Consider the following 17,387-nt stretch of genomic DNA (forward strand, 5'->3'; position numbering starts at 1 on the left):
CCTTTCCATTTTTCTACATCATTGCGCAATGCCTGTGTTTTTTTTTCCAATACGGTTCACTGTCGTGATAGAACTCTTGCGGCACTCCTTAATACTCTACTGGTGTTTCCTGCCATTTAGTGTTTAGAAATACTCTTGACGTGACGTCCCATTTCCTATGCCAGAAGCCAAGGCACTTATCCCAGTTCACGGCAATACCACTCGCCTGGCGAAAAGTTTTCACGGCATTCACAGCACGCATTGTACTCTCATAATGTTTACAGTAAACTGCAATGTCGTCTGCTTACGCAAGGAGGCTAACCTCAGCTTCATGCAATTTAAAGCAGCCTATTGCAGTGTTATTAGTTACACTTAAACAGAAAGGTTCAATAAAATAGAAAAAAGCTGGGGCGATAGTGGGCCCCCCTGCCTCACTGACCGCAGCACAGCTATACGCTCACCCGCCGTTTTGTTTATTACCAATCTCGTTGTGCATCCAGTGTATGCCATACGCACTCTGTCGCTAATTAAACTCCCTACGTTAATGTGCTCAAGTAATGAAAGGAGCAAGTCGTGCGGCACACGATCAAATGCCTTTTCGAGGTCAATTTGAAGCAGGGCAACATTGAAATGCATAGCGTCACAACTTTCTAGGATTGACCGTGCTATGTTTGTGTTGGTCATTATTGTTCTTCCCTTTATGCCACAAGTTTGGTGGGACCCAGTCAGTTTTGTCATAACTGTCTGGAGTCTTCTGGCCAATATTTTCATGAATATTTTATAGTCAACATTAGTTAGGCTAATTGGTCGATATGCAGTAACGCTTTTTAACTTCGCGGGATCTTCTGTTTTAGGTATTAAGACCGTGTGGGCTGACAATAACGATGGTGGAAGTTGTTTACATTTAAAAGCCTCGGTAAATACTTCCCTCAAAATAGGTGAAATAACGTGTTTGAATTCTTTGTACACTGATGCACTCAGGCCATCTGGTCCTGGAGACTTACCATTATTTAACTTAACAATTGCTTTTTCAACTTCTAGCTCTGTTATAGACAATTCCAACATTTCCTTCCTTTCATCATCAAGTCTTGGCATTAATGAAATGAAATCGCTATTAAAACGATCTGCGTGTACACTGGTTGGTGTGAATAACTCTTTGTAATATTCGAAAAACGCACCGGATATTGCTTCTTTTGTATGGTACCTTGTTTCTTTATATTCTATTTTTTCTTATTTCCCTTTTACAGGCATGTCTCTTCTCAACTCCTAGAGCTTGTTTTGTTGGCATTTCTCTCGCTACCAAGTTTTCTGCTCGAGCTCGAATCAATGCTCAACGATAACGTTCTTGGTCTATCAAGTCTAGCTTCTGTTTAGTTCTGTTTATCTCATCAGAAATTGTTCCGGCCTGAGTACATTCTTCCGCTACTAACTGTTGCAAGTTTTCACAAAAGTGCACTTCAAGTTCTTTTTCAGCATGTCTAAGGATACTGGCTCTCTCAAGTGCTTTCAGTTTAATGGTCTGTTTAATTATTTCCCACTTATGTTCCCAGGATTCAAGTGTTAAATTTACTAAGTCTTCTATGACCTCTAGAAATATGCGATTAAACTTTTCATCCTTTAATAGCTTCACATTAAATTTTCAGAGGTCTCAAGAGAAATGTTTGTTATTCTTTTTATGTTTGCCCTCTGAGAATAAAACCAAACAATGATCACTAAACGTAACAGGTGTACCTTTGTAATCATAACACGAAGGATTGATTTTGGAAGGCACGTATACTCTGTCAAGTCTAGCATGGCTTGAACGCGGAAATTGGGTAAACGTAACCTCCTTTCGACCGCAAAGACATTCCCCCAGGTCCTCTAGCTGAGCCTTCACCGACATATCGATTAAAACGGCAGTGCTTGAATCTCTGTTTGGCCTGGAACTTGATTTATCTATACTCGAACAAACGCAGTTGAAATTGCCGGCCAAAATTAGTTTACGTTCACATTCCAAATACACATCAAGTTTTTCAAAAAAAACTCCTTTCGATCTTGAATCCCAGTGGGTGCGTACACACAGATTACTCTCCATTTTTCTCTTGATCAGGATAAATCAAATGTAATAAATCGACCCGCGTCGCAGGTAGTTACGGACTCCACATTCGCATTGAGGCTCTGCCGAATTACCAAAATGCAGATTGCAGACGTACCCACCACGTGACAAACACACACAACAAACAGTCTCGTGAAAGGCTGCACCATTCGCTTCGCTCAGCGTGCTCTTCACTCTCTACTTTAGTTTCCTATACAGCGACGATGTCTCGATCTTGTTCTATATTCAGGCGGTAAAGCTGGTTTTGCCGCCGTTAGGCAGAAAGCCCACGTACATTTAGCGTCGCCAATCTAATCATCACCATCGTGATGAGAAAAAGGCGAGCGTGCGACGCTTACCTTACCAACACCTAACCCACTGTCCGGCCGATGCTCAAGGCTTCGTCCCGTCGCCGCCGCGTGAAAGCGACGACGAACGCAGGCGGCCAGCACCCCGGGACTTTTTGGAGCCAGCCACTCGCCACTGCACTTTATCTTCCTGGGTCAGACGCTGCTGGGACGCCGCGTCTCCCTCATTTAGGCGACTTTTACTGGTGTAGCATCGACTGGATTTATGTCCGAAGTAGCCTCGGACCCGATGACTGGTTCAAGCTTGTGTTGAGTTTCCGTCCGAGTCGAACGCTGTTGCGTTGGAGTGCACATAACTGTGTTTTCATCTGTGTCTTGCTTAGGTGTCTGCAACTCTCTCTCGCTGGTCGCCACTGCATGAGGCGCCTCCACTCCTGCCTTCGACGCCGCGGCCCTCTCTGCTTCCTCTTCATCCATCAGCAATTCAGTGTGGTCGGCATTTGTTCCTCGACTAGCTGCACTGGCGCAGGAAAGAGTACGGTCCGCCTGCTCACGCCCAAAAGCGCGACAACCAGCGCACCTGGGCACCCTGCAGTCGCGACGAATGTGTCCAGTGTTCGACAACGCCGGCGCGGCGGCTCTTTTCCTGGCACGACCACCAGTGCCGTGCCGCTCTCGTGACGCATCTGGTGGGGTATACGATCCATAGTAACGTCTTCTTTAAGCAATAGCCGAATGAATCTTGCGGTTGACTCAAGTCCGTCGAAGTCTTCGTCTCTCCACTTGTCGCTGATGACTTCTTTCTCTTCACCATACTCCCGGAAAGCACGCTGTACAGTCTCTGCGTTGACGTCAAAGGCTACCCAATGCAACTTGAGAGGCACCTCTTGCCTCTCTGGGTCGACGGCGACGCAGGGCTGGTCTTTCACAGAGAATAGGCCAGCGTTCAGAAGTGTCTTCTTGGCCTCATCTGTCTTCATGTTAAGAAGCCAGACGTGCGTCATCTGATACGGTCCTATGCCGCTTACCTCTTGAATGATGTCTAGTTCCTTGAGCGGCTTTCGGAAGTCATTATTCCCGTACGGACGCGCTGCGATGTCGCAGTGCAGAACCAACGCGTGCCTGAGTTCTTCGCCTGAAGGCAGTGGTGGCAGAATTAAACGGTAGTCCTTGGGAAGTGATGTGCACGAGAAACCACGGCCAGCGTCGGCCGCTGTAACAGCTCTTGACGAGCCTGCCATCCTGCGTCAGCACGCATCCTAGACCAGAAGCAGAATGACTATTTTTCACGTATACATGCAGTAAGAAATAAGCGTGTGGAATATATAGCCCCTATTTCGCAGGGGCATGTCTGGCACAGAGGCGCACTTGCGTTTCAGGAGGAATTATAAGAAATATATTCCTATAGCACTATATTGTAATGCTTGGCTACGTGTGTTTGGTGGCGTAGCACAAGATCTTTAAACAGCCTTACTTATAAAACATTATATGTTATATTTATCTAATATAAAATGGCCATAAAAAGGCAATATGTACAGTGGCCGAAACAAGGTACCGAACTCAGTCTCAGTGCATTTCAGTGCTTCTCACAACTAATATGTCAGCGTTTAAAAGGTAATAATTGTTTTGGGGGTTTGACGCGCCAAAACAATGATGATATGTGAGGACACGCCGCAGTGGAATAACTGTGACTGTCCTCGAGGGTAATTGTGACCATCTGGGTATTTTGATTTGCTGCTCTTGTTAATGTTTGCTGTAATTTACTAAGTTTATTGTAATTGTTTATTACGGCGGGTGTAACACTTGAATATGGTTCTTTAACTTGTACTTCTCCGTTTAGACAGTATCCGAATGAAGTTTGCATATCTCGGTTGAGTAATTTAGAACGAAATGTATTTTCTTGACCTATGGATACCTTCTGCGTCATTTTTCCGTTTAATGATGATACGTTGCGACGATTCCTCTCATAAATGATCAGAATCGCATTCACACACATTTTTGGATTAGATAGTCAAAATCCGGGTAGCAAAGAGGTAGTAACGGGGCAAGAAAGGTAGTAACGGCTGCAGTTACTACCTCTTTCGTTTCATTTACTAATTGCTTACTAACGTAGGTAGTAAAGAGGTCACAAAATGTCAGTAACGGTAGCAGCTAGTAACTGTTTACTAACGTAGGTAGTAGACAGGCAGCAAAGGGTAGTAACGGTCAGAGAAAGGTAGTAACTGCTGCAGTTACTACCTATTCGCTTGCAGTTGCTGCCTTTTTACTAACTTTTTCATGAGAGTGCATGCTCAGCGCTCTCTTAACAACGAAGACGTCATGGCGCACGCAAAGAGTAGTAGGGCCGACTATTGAGTCGGCAGGCCCATTCGCCAAAGTGAATGCCGCGACCAACATCTCGCTGAGAATCGGCTGGATAAAGGGCGTCTTCTACTTAATGTGAACAACAGGACTGTCACAGAACGAGCGCTCAAAAAGGGCGCGCCGCCAAATTCTCGCGACAAAACGCCGGAGTGACTCAGCGAGGTCAACGAAAAAGAAAGAAAAAGAAAACAAACATTTAAAGGCTCCCCGGGCGCGCGAGCTTCTCCTCTCGGAAGCGTGGCTTCGCCGATGAACCTCCTCACCCCACATCGGCAGCCGAGCAAGCACTCGAATGTTCTAGATGGAAAGGGGCGGGGTCATGCTGGGTTGAGTCATCCGTCGCGGGCGGCATTCGAACCGTCTCGCCTTCTGCCCAGTCTTCGCTGCGTATCGCGCCGACGAAATGACGAGAACTTTCTGGAATCTCACACGGAGGGTATTTAATCGAGCAGCCGAGGTGAGAGATCAGGAGAAGACGGAAGTTAGCGCCAGAGCGCGTAGGGATTTCGCCGTGTAGTCGGCGAAGGTTTTGTCCGTAGAGACAAAGCAGGAGAAGAAGATGATTTCCACCTGAGGGGTGACGACTCGAGCTACAGACAACAGTGTGTGTGTTCACCGCTATCGAGCGAAGACGCGTGGCAACAGCTGCGTGTGTGAAGCCGACGTGTTTCCGACGAAGAAGTTTGAAGCTTGGAGAGTGGCCAACGGAAGACGCGAGGTTTCCTTGAAGAGAAACTTCGGCGAGGTTTCCTGGAGGAGAAACTTCAGGGGCCTCGTAACGACAACAACGCTGGACTATGAGTGAGTGATTCTCGGAAGAGTATCATCCCGACTTTTGTTCCAAGGACTTTGGACTGAATAGGTTTTCTATCTCTTTAGTCTTTAAGTGTCTTGGTTGTTCAATGCATGCGACTGCATTGTAGTGCGTATTGTTGTCTATGTCCGTTGTTTCGAGTGTGGCTGATTGTACTGTGTAATACGTTGTTTGATTGGTGACATATTGTGCTCGACTATAGTGGAGTGTGCATACTTGTGTATTGTTTTGGATCTGCCTTTATTGAGAATATATTTCTGTTTTGTTTATCAACTCTCGGCTCTGACTTGTTCTTTGGGCCACAGCCAGTGTCCACTGGCGCGCCAAAAAGGACCACTTCTAAATTGTCCACGCTTTCGTGGTGCGGTTCCCGGGGCCGATACTTCGGCCCTTGGAATTATCCCGGCGATCGCCTCCCTAATTAACGGGACCCGTGACAAGGACTCATGCACTGTACCATTAGAAACCCATTATGCATTCTTTAGTAATCTTTTTTCGATCAACACTCTTAAAAGTCGAGGCTGTATACGTAGTTTAGCCAACTTACAAATAAATATTTCGATGTGCATAAACCGACACTTTGAACATTGGAATGTGCCGAGACAGCATACAGATTACGGTTTGAGACATTGAGTTATTGCTTGCTGAATACTCTAAATAAATTAGGAAATAATTGTGAACATGTTCGTATGCTCTGTAACACTTTAATTTGAAATATGCTTTATTAGTTTATGTGTGTTGTAATACTTTCTGCTTGTATACTTCTATCTTTAGATGTATAGCATGCGTGTTACTGGATTGTATAAGTTTGCAGAACTTTAGTGTTTTGACGCAAAGCATTTACATCGCTGGTTTCAAATGTCCTGTGGTTTACTTCGCTTTTGCCATTTTGTTGTTACAGTAACCCCAGGGTTATGGGGCATTGTCAAGCTGTCTTTTTTTTTTCTCCTGTCTCCAGTAAAATCAGTGAAGGAGTAGGGCACATAATAAGCGGAAATAGGCCAGGCAGGTTTTTTTATGTATTCGACTATGGACTACATGGTATCTAAGGAAGGGCTCTGCGTGCTGAGGAATACACTTCAAGGTAGCCTCGGTGCGTAGATGCTTTACGATGGTGCGATAAAAAATGTGGAAATGTTCTATGGGAGAGCAAAGGTAGTTTCACATGGTGCTCAACAAGATAACGGTACGTGCTTGCATCATTTGAACACTTTAGCTGTATATTGTCGATATATACTGATGCACCTACGCCAACGTTGGTTATTTGCAGAACGTTAGCGCTTGTCGCCTGGAAACATGGAAGTAAAACAATTCAGAAAGTGTGAACTATCAAAAGTGAAAGAGAAAACGAAAGCGCAAAAAACAAAAGATGACCGCCGATTGCCTGTTGGTCGCTCACCGCATGGGCAATGTCTACATGAAGTCAGGCACCCAGGGGTGTGTGGCCTGTGTCGTTGGGCCTCTGATTTCAAATTACTCGGCGTCGGTTTAACCCTCTGCCTCCATCCCTTTATTTCTGGGCACAACAATACACAAAAAATGGTGAAGCGTGGGAGTTGTTCGAAACACTACCACTGGCTGGGGTACGTCATTTCGCCAGTAACCTGTCCGCAGGAGTCTCTGCATGCCCAGACACCGCTGCGGGGAAGAACAAGGTTCCCTATCAAGCCCAAATTGAAACAATTAGATGTGTGGCCCCGCATATATATTCGAGTGATGAGGGTGATCGTTGCAAGCGATTACGACTGAAACGCGGAGGTCACCTCCATCACCCAAAACGCGTGCGAATTGAAACCAAAAAGGGAGGTGCCTGGCTACGGCGTGAAATGTGTATTATCAGTTGTAGGGCAAAGTTGCCGGCACTTATACACACCATATTTTTACATGACTCGGCAAACTTTCACTCATCTCTACCTTTTCTTTTTTAACATTTCGTTTGCGTTGTAGTGATACACCACAGCTAGGTTGCTTCGCTCGTCACAGCAGTCATGTGTTCTTAATTAAGCAACGCGACACTATGTGCTTACGGCGTGAGCTGCTAGCTCCACTTAGTATAACATCAAAGCTTGTCGATGTCGTATAGAATTACTAGGCCCTAGTGCAGTGAAAATGCAATTTTTTTTCTTTCTTTGTAGCGACGCTGGTTCTTGTGATGTTATCATCCGCTCCTGTCAATATATTTCTACCTTACCTCATTTGTGAGCATAGCGCAGATGGTGGTTCATCCTACGCCGCTATTCTTGGGATATACGCAGTCGGAGGTAAGTCATCTGCTACGTAGCAGTGATCCGTCATTTTTTTATGTATCTCACACATTTTTGTAGTATCTTTCACTACCACCCTACTTTATCTGACTTTCCTATGAGCCTGAAAAACTACTCTCTGCTTCTAGCCGGAAGTAATCTACTCGCTTTCGGCTTGTTTGCGTCCCAACTAGACTTATGCACTGCAGCTACCGTCCCGCGAATGAGTGCGAGTCTGGCGCCGGAGTAAAGTAATATACTTTCTCCGTAAAAGGGCGTGCTAAGTGCACTTTACGCGTACAACTCTGAACTGTGAAGCCGCAGTTTGGAGTGGCATGGTGATTTCGAGCGGCAGTGGTCACGCAGCAGATGACACTGTCTGCGGCAGTTGGCCATGGTGCTGGCAGCATGTACCTTTTTGCTTTCGATAGTGTACCAACCAGCAAGCTTGCGCTTTGCGAATTGTGCCCGAAACGCGAACGATGGTGGAAACATGTTATGGGCTACTAGGTGACCAATGAGGCTACCGCAACGAAAACAAGAAAGTAGACCAAATATACCTGAAGTCTTCCGATGTAAGCATTCACACGTGTGGTACACGTGCGCGGTGTGTGTGTGCGTGTGTCGTTAGACAAGGTCAACATGATGTGGATATTAGAACGCCGAGCTTTAACCCTCCTTCCTTTCGCGTCTTTTTAGCTGACCATTGTCGTGGCGCCAACCAACGTATGAAGCGCACGTGCTGAAAACGGCAAGGTTTGCCGGCAGTGCAAAAGCATTCCGTGTCGCGAAGGTGAAATAGGAAAGAACCTGATCGGTGATCGGCAGCGCGTAGCATGTACGGAACTGTAATAATAATGTCGCTTCGCTTTCGAACTATGTTAAACTTGCCCAGTTGCAAAAGTATGCCGCTCATCTCCACCAACGTAAAACGTCTTTTTTCGAATCCTGCAAAACACTGTTGTAGGTCGGTGTTACGTCCGTACTCCCCCTTGTGGCTGTAGAGAAATTATTAAAGTGGCAAAAAATTATTATTGCGTTGGCTCAGAGGATGCGTTTGTTACTGTTGCATGAGAAAGCGTTTGTTACTGTTGCATGCTACAATAAGCGCCCACGTACATATTTCTGTTCATCAGCACCAATAAATTTCTGGGAGTGGTCAAGTATTCGAATGCTGAAATGGCAGACGAAATAGTAACTATTTCAAAAACAAAACTTTTAAGCTGTGAAAAATGATCCTAAGCTATAAGAAATAAACGGTAAGTTGCTAGAGAAATATGTTGAACCTAAATGTTAAACGCAAAGTACATTTTAAATGAATGACGAGTTGCTCTGATAATCAGGCGTCACCACTTGTGACGGGCACTTTTAGTGGTCATAAAGCAAGAATTTGCACACTGCTATGCAGAGTGGCTACTTAACATTTACATGGCATGGTTTGGTATTAGCAACCTAAAATGAAATTTCTGTTCTTCAAGGCTTCTTCAAACCACTCTAATGCTAAACACGATTCATTGATTATCACAACGAATGTAGATGTCATTGGGTGCACCTGACTGACTGTGAAAAAGATAATAAAACACTGTCCACGGCAATAACTTTCGGCAATGTTCAGTGCAAAAAGTGTCGTGCACGCAAAATTACAGAAGCCTTAATAATCTCCAACAACTCCACCTTAAAGCAGAAAGCCTGGATAGATTATTAGATGAAGTTAGATCACCGAGGCCTTCATTCCTTCGCCGTTTCCGCAAAAAGTACGTTGCCAAGATTCAATGCCGAGAGTTGGTACCGCCTTTTGTGGCACCTACTCATAATTTTTGTTGTCGTTGGCGGTTCTTCTTCAACACCTCTGCTCCATCAGATGTGAGTGCCATTTTCTGTAAAATGAGAAAATCTTCATACTACTTCCAACAAATGGTGCAGATTTCCAAATTTAGGTTGGCTCACGTCAACAAGCGACAAATCTCGTTGCCGTAAGTTAATTGCTAGTTTATTTTATTTTACACCGTGAAGACACTCAAATGCAGAACAATGCTGAGAAGATTAGAGATTCAGGCGAATAGGTGTTACATGCGAAATAGCCATGCTGTGATGGTCTCTCTCACTAGGTAAAAACGCCAGGCCTGTGTGACATGCGTAGCACCGTAAGCGCGAAAAGTGAAAGAGCAGCCTTTCAAATCCTTTCTAATCATTCGTTGGGTAACTGGTACAATTATAATTGCTGGGTACCAACTACAGACATCAAATATGATCCTAGTTTTTGTATAGTTGGGCAGCATTCGCTATGCTAGCTTTCGTCATTCTTCGGAGGAGCATTGTATCTGCTAAACATTTATTGTGCCTGATAACCATATGCATGAACAGCCTAAGCGCCACAGTTTTTTTAGCAGTTAAAACTTATTGACATTTTATCATTTCACTTTAGGAAGGCAGCAGTTCGTATTCTTTTCTGAGCCCAATTTTTTTTGAATGAGCATCATTCTCGTGTATATGAACCCCAAAAGCTCAAACTTTTCTACATTTTTTCAAACACTTCTAGATGCTTTAATGGTTAATAATTTGGAAATCAGATAAACCAATCCGCCAAGTACAAATAGAACTTGATGATATCTTCCCAATCAATGCTAAACACTTGCCCTCCAAGTATTTGATTGGCTTATTAGAAGAACGCCTGTCTCAATTAGGTACTAATATAGTAATTGCAATGAACGCATGTATGAGTAGCGAGAAAGCAGGTGTGGATATTTTCCTTTCTCATTAGTCTCGCCTTCTCTATTACACTTCCCAGATTATACATTCATGCTTGAAACAGAATGAACAGCTAGTACACTAGCTCTTCAAAATCTCCCTGCGTCTCAAACGAGAGTTGTGATATTGACTGACTCATTATCCGTGTGTTCATTTTTATCATCGTCGTAGGCATCAGCAGTACTGGATACATTTAAATCATTCATTCCAGCAAACATTCGCCTAGTGCGATTGATATGGGTACCCGGCCACCGTAGTATACTTACAAATGTAATGGCTGACTCACTCACGCAAGTATCTCTTGATCTTCCGATTGTGTCAGTCATGCCTCTTCAGCTTATGTAACAGCAGTGCGGTTAAAAAAACTAACTTTCCCTTCTTGTGCACCCATCAAAGATTACGACACCAAATCTAGATTTTAAGCACCTTTACTTCGCATGGAACAATAAATGATGTATCATGCGTAGATTGGAAGTCTCTGTAACAAAATACCATGCCTTGTACCACCGCCTAAATTCTGTGTAAAGAGGTCTGGTCTGGTACCGTCACCTCTGTGCTCAAGCCGTAACAAAACTGAAAATATCGACTATTTTTTTCTCACTTAATCATAATCATAATCATCATTATCATGGTCATCATCATCGCCGCCGCCGCCGCCGCCGCCGCCACCACCACCACCACCACCACCATCATCATCATCAACTACTTCATCATCATGATCATCATCATCATCATCATCATCATCATCAGCCTGACTACGTCCACTGCAGAACAAAGGTCATTCCCATGTTCCACCAGTTCCTTGCTGCTGCCAATTTATACCCGCAAACTTCTTAATCTCATCTGCCCACCTAACCTTCTGTCTTCTCCTTATCCACTTGCCACCGTTTTAAAAGCCGAACAATGTTTCGAATTTTTATTAAAAAATAGGAACATCACTTACTACTTGGAATGTTTGCCCTTTGGGGCTGCTTTATTAGGATTCAGCGACAGCAACGTCTGCAGGGCCTTGTGCGAATTCCTTTGCGACAAAAGAAGATTACCTTGCTGAGCCATTGATCAGCTGTCGGTTTTTACTAACCAATTTTACGTTTAATATTTATTTGTAACACGGTAATGACTTAGCCTACAAAAGAATTTCATATAATGAATATACTTCAGTTATTCAAAAAATCCTATTATTTCTTTTCATTCATTTGTTTCACATTGCGCAAAAATATTCCCGTCTTGTAAAAAATGCAGTCAAATTTCCTTAGCCTGGACAATCCTAAATTGTCCACTTACATTACCAGCTGGCTTCTTGGCTAATCCGCCTTAGTGGGCGAGAGCCACAAGAAAGGATCAAGCAAGCAAGGAATTCGCCACAGTTAACAAGTGCTCAAAAACGAGCTTTTGTAAAGGGTTGGCGCACTGGACGACCCACTCGTTACTCAATTCGCAATGTGTGACACCTGGTTGTTCCTTTCATGTTATAAAACGCGTCATCGCTTATATTAGCGCGATTCCTTTCCCGACATCAAGTATACCTTTGGCCAATATAGAGAATAGTTTCAAGCACTGGTGTGGCTCCATTGCATGACATACAAAAGTTTTGAGACAAAGAAGAGATTGAACACAGTCGCTCTCTAAAACACTGACAGATGATTACCGTTGCATTTATTGACTTTCAGCCGGATTTATTTCGGTTGTTCTTAAGAGTAGTTCTCGTTATATTTATAATATTTCAGCGGCACACCAAGGTACTTGACAAGTGTAGTCACCCATATTTCAAGGGCAAACATACAGAAGCTCCATCGCAACTTCGCAGTGTTCGTGTGGGCCGTGAACCGGGAGTAATGATGTCGAACCAATCTGTTTCGAAGAGTGAAACAGGGAGGGCTGAGTTTACCACATATTTTCATACGCGAAGTCGTAAATAGGGTCTTTTTTTCGCTACACAAGAGATCCTTGTTTACAAACAGTGTGCCAACTGAGACTGATGCGGGCTTTACTTGGATATGTGGTTTCTTGAAAGCGAGGCTTTCATCCTTGAGAACAAGAATAACAAGGGAAGGTTTATACTCCAGTCGTGGTATATACAGCGAATGGCCGAAAACATTAACCGCTCTCTCAGTACCCTTCCCTTAGTGTATACACACGGACAGCGCTCAATGGCTAAACGAGAGAGAGAGAAAGAGAGAGGGTGCTAAACCACGCCGCTAGTGCTTTGAAGACGTCGCTGCTACGTAGTCCTAGTCCCAACTGAGGAAGGAACCAGGTCGGTTCTGAAATATCGGATTTATTCACAAACGTTTAGTTGGAGTTTAAATCATTTCCTAATACTCGTTAACCTCCTTCAAAGTGCCATTTCTACGCGTACGTCCTATCGGTGCGTTTCAAAAAGGAGAAGTGCAACTTTGTGAATGCCTTAACCCATTGCCAAGTGGTGACCTTACCCATTGCCTCGGCATGTCTCGTGGGATCTATCCATAGCGACTGAGTTCTACAGCGCAAACAGCAACGATCTTCCTTCGCCTTGACGTAACTTGCGCTTCCCGCGTGAGAAATCTCAGGCAGCCAAGAGGAAAGACGCCACACATATGGCGTTTTTCCTAATTTACTGTAGCATGCCGTAGTAGGCGACTTTAGCCCAAGTCTGGCGTACATTTCGCGACGCTCTTCTGCCTGTCACGTTGATTTCTTTTGTTCCCCTCTCACCGATAACTACTAGAGCTACCGCAGGAGTCGATCACCACAAGGACAAGTTTTCTCGTTATTCAAATAATAAGTGGGAACGTGATGACTAAGCATCAACGTTGCTGACTACGCATCAACGTGGATGCCTTAGAAATACGGTGATACAATTTAGCTCTCAAACAGCGACAACATTTTATCATCTGTCTTATATCAAGGTACAGTAAGCACTGAACTACTTTTGTAAAAAGACGTTTAACTTTCATGTTATATCCCATAAGAAGAAGCAGGAATCAACCACGATAAATCTGCGAAGTGTTTCTCCGGTACTACGAATGCATGTTTTGCAACCTTGCCCGCCATGCTGTGTGCCTGAAGTAGTCGCACAGCATTCGAATGCGGGAGACAGCCCCGCCGCGGTGGTCTAGTGGCTAAGGTACTCGGCTGCTGACCCGCAGGTCGCGGGAACCAATCCCGGCTGCGGCGGCTGCATTTCAGATGGAAGCGGAAATGTTGTAGACCCATGTTCTCAGATTTGGGTGCACGTTAAAGAACCTCAGGTGGTCGAAATTTCCGGAGCCCTCCACTACGGTGTCTCTCATATTCATATGGTGGTTTTGGGACGTAAACCCTACATACAAATCATCAATCAATCAATCGAATGCGGGAGATCAGGACTTGAAATAACCCAAACTCTTTTGTGCTGGTGACAGCAAGAAAAATCCTTCTTAAAAACGTGGCCATTTTCTTGTTCGAATAAAATTTACTAATCAATGCAAATTTAGGCATTCACAAAGAATATTTGCTGCCTTTCGGGCACTGACTTTTCTACAAACTTGTGGCTCATTTTCTTGCTATTTTTCGGAGATTATTTCAGTTGCGTTCTAGCGCGTATCTTCAAGATTTCGCCACCTGCGTAAAACTAGCGATAGTGGGTAAGTGTGCTTATACAGATGGACGAGTCAATAGATGCACAGATAGAGAGACGGTTGATTGGATTATCGGGTGCATAAAAGGTGCAATCTTTCTGTACAAGTTGACTGAGCCAAGATCTTTGAGCCACCAAGCTTCCACTTATTCTTTACAGATGATTTCATATTTATAGAGTGTTTCTGTATAAAGAAGAGGCACAGATGATGCCTCTGAAGTTTCTCCTTTCATTATTCCTGCAGCTTTCTCGCCATTGCTCATCCCACTAGACTATATTGATATTTACTTAGGCTGATTCCACGCCACTTGCGGCACTCTTTAGTTTATGTAGGATGGTTATTTTAACAACAGACTCATTTACCAGCATCATGCACTGTTAAACAACATAATGATGCTTTCTCCGCAGGTCCAGCTCTTGTCCTCGCCTACCTCTTTACAACTACATTCAATGAAGAGAGAGATTGGAGGACTGTTTTTTTGTTTTTTCCTCCATTCCAACTACCAGCAGCTTTTGTACGAGCCGTAAGTTTTGAAAAAGAAATGACAGCATGCGACTACATGCGACAGAAAAAATCGAGGGATGGCATCTTCTGTTGGTTTGCTGGAAAGTTCAGTTCTGCAATCAAACATTGCTGCGATGGTATGTACATTTTTTATGAATAGTTGCTTCATGCTATCGCTAGCATATTCTTGATATTAGTGGGTCGCCCTAATTGAAGCTTGGCTATTATTGCGATAGCACTTATATAGACACTCTTGGCTGGATTTTGCCGCTGGCGTCGGCGTCACCGTTCCTCGCCGCATATGAATACGTATCTGTATATATGAAAATGCAAGAAAGAAAAAAAAACAGAAAAATACTCCGGTGCGAAATTGAACTTGCGTGCCCTGCTTCGTGAGTACGAGGCGTTAACCACTGCGCTACCATAAAGCACGTTTTTCAACGTTCAAACGGCAAGTTATCTAAATATACTACTTGCCGCTGTTGACGGGCATCTCTGGGAGAATTGATTTTCAGCATTACCAGTAAGATGGCGCAATGAGCGTGCGTTGCCACATCGCATGGTGGTGCGTGCTTGAATCTCTCACACGTACTGTGCCCCGCTCAGAGGAGGGGAGCGACGCTCCCTCGGGCGCTCTTATCTGACGGTGGGGAGGAGGGGAAGATGGTACTTCTTGGCTGGCCTCTAGTTTTACCGGGAACAATTCCGCTGTAGTTACCGGGTGCGCAAAGGCCACTGAAATCATTGTAGTCTCTGTTTGCGAAAAGCGCGCGCTTTTGTGGCACAGTGAAGTAACAACTGAAACGCTTATTCACGTGCATCTGTACCTGTGAGTACATTTCGTGCGTCATTCGCACGTGAATAACGTGGGCCGCGTTTTGATCTGCGCTCAATTCTGCGCGTGATCTTTCATTTTTTCGCTATCACGTTCATTGCTTCTTCTTTTTGGCAAAGCTGTGACTTTTTACAGAGAAACATTTCTATTGTTACGGTGGAATTAAAGGATAGGTGGGTTTATTTACAAGGTGAGGATAAAGTTTGGCAGACGCGGTAAAGATGGAGTCCTCAGGCCGCACCAGACAACGTCGTCTTCCTCTTCTACCTCCCCGGCACATACTACAGCCCGGAACATACCGTAGCAATCCCCGTTCCCAGACGAAGCCCGCTGGGCGAGTTTATGTCACTGGAGGGATTAAACTTCTTCAGGCGAGCCACTTGCACCAACTGCGTTCGATTCAACCGAAGAGAAGGTGTCGTCAAGAGTGCCACAACGTACGTCAAGTCAGTCAAGTGATCTACAATGACGTAGGGGCCTGTGACTGCGGTAAAAACTTCTGACATAAACCAGGTTTTCGTTGGGGGTTCCACAACCACACGAATTCACCTTTGCGGAATGAAATGACATCATGGCGTTGAGCGTATCGTTGCTTGGAGCAATCTTGTGATGCCAGTGTTCGCAAGCAAGCAATTTGGCGGGCTTCTTCAGCCCGGCACAATGTTTCGGCCACGAACTCATCGGTATGGAGCTTAAATAGGAGGATTGTATCAAGGGAGCTGCGTGGTTATCGAGCGTAAAGCAGGTAGAAGGGCGTAAAGTCTGTGGTCTCGTGCTTCGCTGTATTGTATGCATAAGTAATAAATGGTAAGATCTGATCCCAGTTTTTGTGATTGGACGCGACGTACATTGCGAGCATGTTAGTAAGATTTCGATTGGTAGGTTCTACAAGACCATTCGTCTGGGGATGGTATGGTGTCGAATGTCTGAACTGTGAAGTGCTGAGGCGAAGCAATTCTTCCACAGCGTCCGCGATAAATTGGGGACCACGGTCACTAATGATTACTTGAGGTGGACCATGGCGAAGAACAACGGAGCGTAACAAAAAGGCAGCGACGCCATCAGCTGTAAAAGATGGTATCGCAGCGGTTTCGGCGTATCTGGTAAGGTGGTCGATGCACACTATTATACAGCGGTTGTTGTTCGAAGATCGCAGAAACGGGCCCAATAGGTCGATGCCAACTTGCTCGAAAGGCGTAGTCGGCGATTCTACGGCATGAAGAAGGCCGTGCGGTGCACTGGTAGGCTGTTTGTAGCGCTGGCAGGTCTCGCAGCTCGAGACGTATTGTTTCGTGAAATCTCGCCTTCGGGGCCAGTAAAAACGCTGCTGCACTCGATGCAAGGTGCGAATGAACCCAAGGTGTCCTGACGTTGAATCATCGTGCATAGTACGGAGAACGTCGCATCGAAGACTCTGAGGTACAACCAGTAAATAACTTGCGCCGGTTGCTGAGTAATTCGTTTTGCACAACAGTCCATCACAAATGCGAAAGCGACCAGTGCCTTTGAGATTCCGAGCGTCAACGAACAATGGGTCTAAAGATAAATCATTCAATTGCTCTCGTTTGAAGATATTGGCGTCAGGAAAGGTGTGAGAGACCGCAGCAAACAGACGTCAAGGGTATCTGAACTGTTTTCCGTCATGGTCATAGGTAGACGAGAAAGGCAATCAGCGTCCGAATGACGTCGTTCACTTCTGTACGAAATGCTGAAGTCAAATTTTTGAAGGCGTAAAGCCCATCGAGCAAGGCGGCCAGAAGGGTCTCGGAGGGTAACAAGCCAACATAATGAATGATGGTCTGCCACATTCGTGAACGGACGACCGTAAAGGTAACATAGAAACTTCTGAATGGCGAATACAGCCGCTAAACATTCTTGCTCTGTCACGGTATAATTCATTTCGGCCTTGCTTAGAG

General features: G+C 44.8%; 1 protein-coding gene across 1 annotated transcript in view; it reads left to right on the plus strand.

Moving 5' to 3' along the window:
- LOC119172568 (phospholipid-transporting ATPase ABCA3) overlaps nucleotides 1–17,387 on the plus strand; it is a 451,578-nt gene that overhangs the window by 277,030 nt on the left and 157,161 nt on the right. The window contains exons 10-11 of the mRNA XM_075893215.1: nucleotides 7,675–7,800; nucleotides 14,540–14,773. Coding sequence (XP_075749330.1) covers nucleotides 7,675–7,800; nucleotides 14,540–14,773 — 360 coding nt within the window. The remainder of the gene's footprint in view (nucleotides 1–7,674; nucleotides 7,801–14,539; nucleotides 14,774–17,387) is intronic.

Source organism: Rhipicephalus microplus, chromosome 4 (assembly GCF_043290135.1).
Source record: "Rhipicephalus microplus isolate Deutch F79 chromosome 4, USDA_Rmic, whole genome shotgun sequence".
In the NCBI taxonomy this organism is placed as follows: domain Eukaryota; kingdom Metazoa; phylum Arthropoda; class Arachnida; order Ixodida; family Ixodidae; genus Rhipicephalus; species Rhipicephalus microplus.